The sequence below is a fragment of the Nematolebias whitei genome, chromosome 10, assembly GCF_014905685.2.
Source record: "Nematolebias whitei isolate Nwh7 chromosome 10, NemWhi1, whole genome shotgun sequence".
Taxonomy (NCBI): Eukaryota; Metazoa; Chordata; class Actinopteri; order Cyprinodontiformes; family Rivulidae; genus Nematolebias; species Nematolebias whitei.
In genome coordinates, this window is record NC_056507.1 from 2,999,648 (window position 1) to 3,011,369 (window position 11,722).

Below are 11,722 nucleotides of genomic sequence, written 5' to 3' on the forward strand. Positions count from 1 at the left end.
TTCTGAACACAAACACCAAATAATTTGTCCAATATTTACATTTCACACGCGTTCAGGATTTTGATGCAACCTAAAACATGCAGGCGTCACCTCACTGGACCAGAACGACTTGATGCATCCAAAACAAATTATTTTCAATCAAAACGATCAAACGTTATTTCTGTGCAACTTCAACTGATTGTTTTTTTTTTAAAGTCCAAGTAGAGTTGGATGTTTCTAATATGAGAAGTGAAGAGTTCTGGTTAGTCTGTGAGGTCCAGACTGGTTCTGGTGGGAGAACCCTGAGACAACGTGGCACCCTGCAGTGATGAGCCGTGGCATGTTCAAGGTTTTCAGGCACTTAAAGGTCAGTTTGGAAACTACTCAAAGTCTCTGCAGAAGGACTGGGCGCTGGACTCGTGGTCCCAGTTGTACTGGTGGAACTGGTCCGGTCCTGCTGAGCTGCTCAGACCTCCGATGTCTCTGTCGATGATCTCGTTCACTGCGACAAGACACGGACAAAAAGACCAAATCATTTCAGATCATCCTTCACGCAGCTCAGATACACACACACAGTAGATGCAGCCACACAGCGATATGGAGTCAGTACATAACTTGTTTTTAAAGTTATCCAGCTTACAGGTTTACAAATATACATTTATGATGGCAGCCATCTTGGATTTTGACATGGCAACCCAATTTTTAAAATGAACCTTTCTAATGTCTAAAGCATCCAGACACAAACGGAAGTCGGTACTTCACTTATTTCAAGTTGTGTTTGACGGACAGAGCTGCTGGTCCACGCCATGAACTCGGTGACGCCACCACTCTGTTCCAGTTACTGAGCAATACCAACAGCTGTCCCAATATATATTTTATTGTAGTTCTGTGTACAACCATGAGGGGGCAGCAAGTTCTTGTGTCCTCCAAAGTTCTGCGAGTTTCAAACGTTTTAAAAATTACAATCTACAACGTTTTCAGTGGGCTTCAAATAAAAGTGAAGAGGGTTCGTGTAAAAGGTTCAGGATTTATCCAGGTGTGACTGGGTTAGGATTCTTCTATCGTCTATTATTACATTTAACTTTATTCAGTTCAGTTTGTTCCTAAAGCTCCGAGTCACAACAGGAGTCGTCTCAGGGACTGAACAGAAACATTCATCTATAAAATAATAATTGAACATTATTTATCTGAGGAGCAGCTTTGAGTTTAACTCCATCACTGAACTCTGATCTTGAACAAGCATGAAGGCGACAGTGGAAAGAAAAACTCCCTCATGAGGAAGAAACCTTTAGCAGAACCAGGATCAGGACAAGAGGACCATCTGCTTCGACCAGCTGGGTTTGGTAGGAATAGATACACAATGGCAGGTCAAGAATCACATGTTAAGATAGAAATAGTATCAAATGAAAACTATTCAGTTTTAACAAATCATTTTAAGGACATAAGGTCAATTTGTCCTCTAGTAGTCTAAGTCTATAGCAGCAAAACAAGCTGACCCTAACTATAGGATTCATCAAAAAGGAAAGTCTTCAAACTGGACAATGTGTCAGCCTCACGGACAGAAACTGGAAGTTGGTTCCACAAGAGAGGAGCCTGAGAACTGAAAGATCTTCCTCCCATTCTGCTTTTAGAAACTCTAGGAACCACAAGTAAACCTGCAGTCTGAGAGTGAAGTGCTCTGTTAGGAAAATATGGAACAATAAGATCTGTAATATAAGATGGAGCTAGGTTGTTGAGGGCTTTGTAGGTTAGAGGTAAGATTTTGAATTCAGTTCTGGATTTGACAGGGAGCCAATGGAGAGAAGCTAAAACTGGAGAGATATGATCTCTCCCAGTAACTCCAGTTAAGATATAAGTTTATAATTATTATTATTATATTGTACAAGCACAGAAGGGAATTACTGTGAAGACTGGAGAAGCAGTGCACGTAACCGAATTGAAGTTAATCTAAAATAATTTTATTTTCTACAGAAGTGTCACGATTAAGGAAACCATCGTACAGGTGCTAAATGTTACGTTAGTGAAACTTGTGCTCTAAATTTAACAACTCTTTTAACTCGGTTTATTTACACAGTTTCATTCCAAACTGAAGTCATCTCAAGACAACAACCAAATGCTCATGGGACCAAAGTGCAGCTCACCTGGACCTCGTGTGTGAAGCGTGAGCAGCTTTCGCACCGACAGCTGCATGAAGACAAAACGTGTGCACGCTCAAAACATTCAGGTTCACCAAAGGGTTCCAGCGCAGCATCCTGACGCACGTGGAACTGAGGCACATGATGCAAGCGTGCCCTACGTGTGCGATTCTCCTCGTACATTTGAACATCACGTCTAGGTGCAAGAGAACGAGGCATTTCATGAAGTGGAAGTCAGCGATGCTCCCGTGTGGCGGGAAAACCTACTTGGCGCATGTGCAAAGACGAGTGACGGTGCGTGGTGGCGCAGCGGTTGGAGAAGCCTGGGAGGTTGCCAATTCGAATGATTCCTGACCGGTGCATCAAAATGTGGGCGGAAAAGGTGAAGCACCTCAGCCTCCACCCTCGTCATCTCCACTCTGGGCCCTTGAGCAAGGCCCCTAACCTCGGCCCCTCTGGTGCCTCGGTGGTTGTGTGAAGTTACACATAAACCAGAAGTACGCACGTTCGGTTTATTCATCCCTCAACGGTCCCTATGAGCGTGAGTGAGAGTTAGTCTGGCTGGTCTCTGATGGACTGGAGACCAGTCCAGAACCGCTGAAGATAACCAGTTCCCCCGCGACCCGGAAAGGAAAACGTGCGTAAAGAAAATGAGCGGATGCATTTTCAGCCAAAAACCAAACACCTGAAACTTCTGGTCCAAAACTGGACCGACATTTTGTTCCATTTCAAGATCCTGCATGAAAGATGAAAATAATTTGATGGTTTTAGAAGAACTGCAGCTTCCTACCATCATCCAGCGTGATCTCTTGAAGGCCCAGGGATCCCAGGTGAGGCTGCTCCTCTGGCTCCTGTTTGATCCTCAGCAGCTCTCCTGGGGCTGAAGCCGGAGCTGTGAAGGGAGTACTGGAACCTAAAGATGGCTCCCTGAGCTGTCCACCAAAGGACATGGAACAAGGAGCACTGAGGATCTGAACGGGGGAACCGGAGTCCTGAGCATGGGCCTGCAGTGGAAGGGAGGAGGAAGCAGGGTGAGGAAGACGAGCACAGGGATCATAGGAAGCCCCGAGCGTCCCGTCCTGGGAGAGGGGCTGGTAAAGGAGGTGGTCTGCCCCCCAGTGCTCCTGCTCGACTCCTGCAGCGTAGTGAGGTCCAGGCAGGAAGGTGAAGCTCTGCGCTGGGCTTCTTCTTCTCTTCCCATTGGAGACGTAGAACTGGACGTGGACGGGGGACGCTGCTTTCTTTGTGTAAGGGGGGACCACCACTGCGACCCTGGACTGAACAAACGTGAAGATACAGGAACGAGTGTGAGATTTCAGAAAGCTTCGATATTCACGCCACAGCCGTCACTCACATTTTGGTTCGTCTGTTACAAAACGACGACGCTGAGATCAACCATTAACCCCAGGACCATTCCCTGGTTCCCATTACCTCTCCATTCTGATGGTTGGAGAAACGTCAGGAACCGTTGTGTGACGTCATTGATCCTAATGAACTGTTGGAATTCTTGGAGTGTTTTTGTTCACCTGAGGTTGGATTTTAATCATTTTAGAGCCATGTTTATTATTATTATTATTATTAATAATCACCCACTCTGCCTATACTACTGTATTGTAAATAGTCTGCCATTCTCAATGTTCAACACATATTGAACATTATTATTGTTATTGTTTATCTTATTTATCTATATATATTTTACATTTAGGAACTTTTGTGTGAATCTTTTCATCTGTTGCTGCTGTTACACTTGAATTTCCCATCTGTGGGACAATAAAGGCTGTTTCTATTCTGTTTCTATTCTGTTTCTATTCTAAATCCTTGATTATGTCCCAATTCTTTTTTCCTCAGTGGTATGTGACAGGTAGTTTTTCAATATTGTATTATACATTATAATACATTATAATACATTATAATACATTGATATACATTATAATACATTATAATACATTGATATACTTTGTATATGTGCCACAATTTCAAATTCTCTGTTATGTATATTTTGCAGGTTTTAGAATTAATTGTTCCTGCTAACAAACTTAATGCATTTATTTAGTTTTTGGTCTTGTCCAGGACTTAATTTGAGCCGGATCTTGCCAGAACAGGAACCGGGAACTCTTATTTTGACAGGGTACGTTCCGGTAACCGTTTGCTTGGATCCGGTAACTCTCGGGCTTACTAATAATAAAGTTATGAACGAATTTGACTGCCTTGAATTAATAAAACTTATACTGGAAATGTAAACTGAAAATAATTACATAAACACTCATTTTAAACACAACAGCCACTTACGAGCTTCTTAATAGCACGTACGATCTGCCTCTACCTCCGCCCCTAAAACAGCGGTGGGGGTGAGAGCCGAGCTAACCAGGCAGTCGTACACGGGCAGGAGCCACGAACAGACGGAGTCGGCTCAGAACCGTCAAGTGGGGGGGGCTTGACTGAAGCGGAGTGTTTACAAATGTAGGTAAATGTATCTGTTTAATAACCCGTTAAAATACGCCAAAATGCAGGAAATCGCATCTACTTTTTTCAACATTTTCTGGGGGAGGAGCCCCGGGACCTGACCTCCAGCACCGATTGGTTCACAAATGAAGCACTGGTCATGTTTCTTACATCACAAATGAAGCACTGGTCATGTTTCTTACATCACAAATGAAGCACTGGTCATGTTTCTTACATCATTGCTTTTTTCTGACAGAACTCTGGCGTCCGTTTCCCACAGCGATCTTCCATCTGAGGGGACAGAACACTCGTAAACATCACTGGATCAAACCTCGGACGTCAATTAAAAAAAAAAAATTAGAGCAAAATGTAAGAACATTTGAGTTTGGCTGATTATTTCTTTCAGTTTATTTGTATAGAGCCAGTTGACAACCATCGCAGGTCAATGTACAAAATCATTCACAAAAACGCCACTTGGTAAAGTTTATCTAAAGGAGCCGGCAGATCCCAGTCAACCTTCAGTTCATCACCGTGTCCCATCCTGAGCAGCACATTGGAGACAGTGGAAAGGAATGACTCCCTTTCAACAGGAAGAAACCTCCAGCAGAACCAGCACTAGACTAGGGACGAGTGGACACCTGTCTCGACCGGTTGGGTATGAGAGGACGGTAAAAAGAGAGAATCCAGAAGAACTGGACCCGGTGAATTTTCTAAAGGCAGAACAACAAACATGTTGATGACAACAACAACAATGACTAATGCAAACGAGAGTGGAGCAAGTAAAGACGGCAGCAGAGTGAGGAAATGTGGTCAGTTTGTCCTCCAGCAGTCTAAGCCTATAGCAGCAGAACTAAGGGACAGCTCAGGAAACCCAAGCCTAACTATAGGATTTATCAAAAAGGAAAGACTTGAGCCTAATCATCAAAGTTCATGCTCAACAGTCCAGTTAAAAGTCAGGTCCTCTGGATGGTTTCTTTGTGTTGAAACGTTTCGTCCTTCATCCAAAGGACTTCATCAGTCAGAGGAGGTGCAACAAACTCCGTTCCCGAAGCGGCACACTCATATAGTGGGCCAACCAGTTTGATGGTGATAAGATGGTTTCTGGAGTCGACTCACCTGAGGCAGCCGTGACCAAAGTGGTTCAAAACATCAAACTGGTTGGCCCACTGTGGGAGTGTGCTGCTTATGGGGCTGAGGTTGTTGTGGCTCCTCGCACTGATGAAGTCCTTTGGATGAAAGAAGAAACGTTTGAACACAAAGAAACGGTCCAGAGGACCTGAGTGAACTGTGATGGACTTGATCCCAGTCTTCAAACTGGACCACGTGTCAGCCTCACGGTCAGAGCTGGTTCAACAAGAGAGGAGTCTGAGAACTGAAAGCTCCGCCTCCCTTTTTACTTTTAGAAACTCTAGGAACCACAAGTAAACCTGCAGTCTGACAGCGAAGTGCTCTGTTAGTAAAATATGGAACGATAAGATCTTTAACATTATTCTCATCAGAACTCTGACAGCAGCATTTCAAATCAACTCAAGATGTTTTTGGACATTCAGATAATAAAGAAATAAAATAAACCAGAGTAGAATATGATAAATATGCATCATTTTGGGACAACATGTTAAATTTGAGTGATTTAAAAGGGTAAAGTGAACCTGGTGACATTTTATGTGAAGGTTAAAAGTCAAGTGAAGTTATTTAAAAAGGACAGGCCGTAACCTAAATGCCGCAGGACAACAATAAAAAAGATGAAGGCAGAGACAAAAACAACAATTAAACCGTTTATCAACCGTTGACTTAACGAGGGGAACCCCGTGAGGTCACAGATCTCTTTGCAGGAGCGGTCCGGACCTGAAGGCAGACTAACGTCAATGTTTCCAAGTGTGGGAGGAAACTCACGCAGCACGGACAGAACGTGAAAACTCCACACAGAAAGGTCCCGAGCCAGGATTTAAACCGGCAACCTTCTTTCTGAGAGGCAACAGCTCTACCCACTGAGCCACCGTGCCGCCCCAGACGTGCACCATTTAGGGGAAAGAAACATGCTTTACAATAATGTAGGATTACTGTTAGAACAAAGAAACAATGACCCAAACACAAACGTTCTTCCTTTCTGTTCCAGGTTTCTGAACAGAAACGAATCATACCGGAACCCTTCTCCACGAAAACAACTCTGGAGTGAGCAGCCATGTTGGAGCCAGAGATGAGCAGCTCCACTTCACCCTCCATGGAGCAGCTGGTCGGGCAAAAGCTCTCCACGTGTGGAAGCTCCAGGCCCGACCGCTGGGCTGCAAAACAACAACAACAACAACCGCAGGTCACTCGTTGTTTCATGAGTGACACGAAGAAGGTGAAGGTGGAACTACTCACAGCACTCGATGGGAACAGACGCGGTCTGCAGCCACAGCGTCCGACCGTCCTGCTGAGGAACGGCCGCTCTGAACACAACGCGCACTCTGGTGTTCTTACGCCCGATGTCCGTCTCTCCTTTCTTCAGCTCGATGTCGGCGTTGCGCAGCTTCAGGATGCCGGCGCAGTTGATGCTTTAATGAAATCAATGCAAAGGAACGTGTTTTCCATCAATTTATCATCCATTACCTTCAAGTGAGTCCACTGGCTACAACCAAGGAAAGAGAATGAAGCTTGCACCAATGTGTGTTAGTAACTAATTATTGATTAACTGATCATCGTGCAGTTTAGTCGCATTACATTTTGACGCTGTTGAAAAACCAGTAGCCCTGTAGGCAGCGGAGCCACCGAGGTTAGCTCCCGTTAGCGGTCCTCCAACAGACCGGGAGCAGCCGGGGCCTCGGGCCGACGGTCTGGTGCAAGCGTAGTGCTAAGGCTAAGCCCCCAGTTCTCGACCCGATCACGTTTCAAATCGACTTTCCTGGCTCGGTCAGACCCCCGCTGGTTACTGGAAGCTCCATAGTCTGAAACGTGGCACTTACCAGTCAGACCACAGTCAAACGCATTCCAGGGGCCGGAGCGGGCGACATCGAACGCTACCTGAAACTGCTACGGCTAAATAAATACGGTAAGATTGTTATTCACGTCGGAGGTCACTAAAATTAATGTTGCATCGTGTGTAACTGGGTAAAAACATTTTCTTCCACCTGCGTAATATCACTAAGATTAGAACCATCTGGTCTCCAGTGGCTCCCTGGCAAGTCCAGAATTTAATTCAAAATCTTACTTCTAACCTATAAAGCGCTCAACAACCTAGCTCCATCTTATATTACAGATCTTGTTCCATATTTTCCTCACAGAGCACGTCGCTCAGACTGCAGGTTTACTTGTGGTTCCTAGAGTTTCCAGCAGCAGAACGGGAGGCAGATCTTTCAGTTCTCAGGCTCCTCTGACACATTGTCCAGTTTTAAGACTGGGCTGAAGACTTTCCTTTTTGATGAAACCTACAGATGGGGATGACCTGGGTTTCCTTAGTCATCCTTTACTTATGCTGCTATAGTCTTAAGACTGCAGGTGGACAAACTCACCGCATTTCCTCATTCTGCTGCTGCCTTTACTTGCTCTACTCTCATGCTTTTGTGTGTTATTTTTATTATTATCATGTTTTTCTTTTCATAAAACACACACTTGGACCATATGGCTCTTTGCCACCGTCTCAACTCTCATCGGTTCTGCACCACACCAGTTAATGGCCAGTACCCACCCCCGCTCAGCCCGGTTCATGAGACCACGTTGTTCAAGCCACTGACTGGCCAGCGGAGCTACGTCACTGGACGACCCGCCCAGCAAAACTGAAAACTGCATCTGGACCTCCACTTCCTGTCTGATCGTGTTGACGGACAGCTCCACAAATAACGAGCTCATCTACAGATCGGAGATGATGGCGCAGCGTGGCCACATCTGGACTTGTGAGCAGTGCCAGGATAAGCTACAGAAACTGAAGTGTGATGATGAGGCGATTAGGGACCACAGCGAGCCTCGAGCACTGACCCATTAACGAGCCCGCCCACAGAGCGGGGAAACAAGTCACAGTGGCAAATCACCGACAAGACGAGCCGAGGGGTCGCAAGCAGCTACAGAACTACACCTGGACCATAGAAGCTACGGGTTGAATAGACTAGTCAACTGGTGGACTAGTCTAGGACATGTCCCGAGTTTCATGTCGACCAGTCGCAGTCAGTGATTGTGTCATGTGATCATCAACGGGCCAGAGACAAGAAAACGGATTCTTCTAAGCAGATGGAAGACGAGGAGCAGGCCAAGTCTTGTCAAACAGGTGGATTCCACCACCGCCCACCTGTTTTTAGTTTTATTTTATTTAATCCACTAAATACAATCAAAATAAAAACAGGGGGGGGGGGGGGAGAACCACCACCAGTGGAGAATCCATCACTGCAGCGTTTTATTTTATTTAGTGGATTAAATAAAATAAAACTAACTTTTGCAGCTTAGTAATAGTTTTGGTTTTCCTGTGACTTATTAGCAGAACGATAAATAGTAGGAGCATAAATAGACGCTCCCCATGTTTCGCCGTTTTTGGTTTTCCCGTGACTTATTAGCATCGACTAGTCGACGTTGACTCGACGTTTATCGTGTTGAAGTCGACTTTAAAAAACATGTGGTCGTTCAAGCCCTACTAGAACCCGGACCATAGAAAGTAGGGTTCTGTCTGTGCCGCTCTCCTGTCCTCACTGATCCAGCCGGTTGAGCAGATGACGTCTCCTGGACCTGCTGGGGTTCGAACAGAAAACTACCGAGAGAGAATGCTGCCAACGGTTCTGCAAGCTGCCGGGTCAGGGCTGGAACCAGCTTCTTACTCAACTTTAACTTTTAGTTTCCGTTTAAAAATAAAGATTTGTCGTTCTTTTTGTTCACTTGAGTAAAGATTTAAATGGTTTTAGAACCGGGCAAAGACCGGATACGTCTTTTCTTTTTGTTCTTTAACTGACGGTTATAATTACAACTCGTATTAAACTTAATAAATTTAATCATTCAAACGGAATTTAAAAACCGTCTCCTACTCTTGAGGTCTACTCTGAATGTGGAGATTAGAGAAGTTGGTATGTTTTTCTTGTATTCAGTTGTTCCTGAATCTAGTACTAGTAAAAAGTACTGAGGTGCATGCACCTTCACCGTGGTGTCTTTGGATGCGAGAGCTAAAGAAGAAGATGATACCTGACTGACATGTTGTTTTCTGGAAGCAAAGGAACATCCAGGACTTTGGTGCTGCCCATCACCTTCTCCTGGCAGATGGTGGTAACGGTCTTTCCTGTCACTTTGTGGACTTGGTAGAAGGAATGAGGACGAGGGTACTGGTCATCTGAAGTGCCAATGAACAGCAGCAGACTGAGCGGCTGCTCGCTGCACCCGCTCAGCTGCAGACAGGAAAACAAACATGAAATACAGAAAACAAGTGACTGAGCTAACGAACGTTTAAAGTGCTTCTCAAAAACAGAAAACTGGACTTTACTCTGACGACAGGATGTCCACCAGTTGCTGCCTTGATGGATCCTCTGCTGCCCTCCGTCTCGTAGTGCGCCCTGTGATAGGACTTGGGCTGGACCTCCACTTTGAGCTCAGTCTGGTTCCACTGGTTAGGCAGAGGCCAGTCCAGAGGAGGTGGTGACGAGGAGCTGCGGTGAAGAAAACGGGCCCAGTGTCGTCATCATCTCTACAATGTGTGCAACAACTTCTGGAATTCATTCGTCCCTTTCTCCATCAGGCTTGTTAATGCTACAAACTTTACAAATGAAGACTTTAACGGTCGTCTTTCCACAGGATGGACACCATCTGGCAACCACCGACTAACCAAAAGCTGCTTAGATGTTTCAGCAGTCTCCAAACCCCAACAAAAATAGCTGCTGTGGAGATCAAATTAAGATCTTTGAGAAATTAACTGGTCCAGTTGAAATATCTGAGAGGTCAACTAAGATCTTTAAAGTCTCGCTGGAATTACTTGGAGACAAATTTAGATTTCTGAAAGACCAGCTGAGATCTTTGAGGGCAAGATGAGATCTTTGAGAGTCAAGAGTATTCTCTGTGAAACAAACTAAAATGTCCGAGGGTCAGATGAGACCCATAACAGACCAGCTGAGATCTCCAAAAGACCAGTTTCGATCTCGGAGGGCCAGCTGAGACGTCCGACGGACTAACTGACATCTCTAAGAGACCTGCTAAGATCTCGGAGACAACCCGAGATATTTGAAAGACCAGCTGAGATCTTCGAGTGACTAGCTGAAATTTGTGAGACCAGCTAATATCTACGACAAACCAGTTGAGATACGTGAGATTACCGAGACACCAGTTGAGATGCAGAACAAATACCAGTAGATTTCTGAGGGCCAGGTCAGATTACTTACAGCTGGGATCTCTAACAGACCAGCTGAGGTTTCTGAGAAACCAGAGAGATCACCACGTATCCACAGAGATCTATTAGAAACCAAGTGTGATCTCTGAAAGACCAACTAAGATCTTTGAGAATCCAACTGAGCTCACGCTGCTAAAACAGCACTACTTGAAATGAGAGGTGCACGACTCGGTTTCTGTCCGATCACTGGTTTCCAGCAAGCCTGACCTGCAGACACTGGTTCTGCTTTTCACCGACAGGTGCTATAAGGTCACAATGCACCTTCAGTTTTATATTTTATTGACAACATACCTTTGAACAACATCCTACAAACAATACAGACTTGTTTGAACTGGCCAGGAAGTAGGGCTCTGAATATAAATGAAGTTCAGACAGTTGTTCAAACTACAAAAAAATAAAAATCTGTAAAATCGGTTTCTTGTGTATCGGACGATCTCCAAAAATGAAGGAAACGGGGGCCGATTAAATCGGTGCACCCCTACTTGAACTAAGCCAAATGTTCCTAAATGTGAGCAAACGTTCTTGTTGTGAGGAAATAAATCTGTCAGTGGGGTCAGAAAAGTTGCTTGGCTAGAACTGCGTGCTTTTAAACTAAACTGTCCAAAAGTAAAGAAAGGTGCATTTTTTACAAGATTGTTTTCCTTGAGAAATATTTTCTTAGAACGAGTGTTATGCCTCCTTCATTAAGCACATTTTTTTTAATGTTTCACTGAAGAAAATTTGACTTATAAGAAGGAAGCCGAGACGACGGAGTCCAACTTGTGGCTCTTATGAGTTGTGCGGCCCGGCCTGGACCGACAGTTCCATTTCTGGGGTTCCACCTGGACCGACAGTT

General features: G+C 44.9%; 1 protein-coding gene across 1 annotated transcript in view; it reads right to left on the reverse strand.

The window, feature by feature from the left end:
- Positions 1-319: 319 nt before the first annotated feature.
- Positions 320-11,722, reverse strand: part of LOC119415904 (nuclear factor of activated T-cells, cytoplasmic 3-like) — an 18,729-nt gene continuing 7,326 nt past the window's right edge. The window contains exons 2-8 of the mRNA XM_037683076.1: positions 9,991-10,153; positions 9,696-9,895; positions 6,921-7,093; positions 6,698-6,838; positions 4,792-4,847; positions 2,905-3,391; positions 320-481 (exon numbers count right to left, since the gene is read on the reverse strand). Coding sequence (XP_037539004.1) covers positions 360-481; positions 2,905-3,391; positions 4,792-4,847; positions 6,698-6,838; positions 6,921-7,093; positions 9,696-9,895; positions 9,991-10,153 — 1,342 coding nt within the window. The 3' untranslated portion in view covers positions 320-359. The remainder of the gene's footprint in view (positions 482-2,904; positions 3,392-4,791; positions 4,848-6,697; positions 6,839-6,920; positions 7,094-9,695; positions 9,896-9,990; positions 10,154-11,722) is intronic.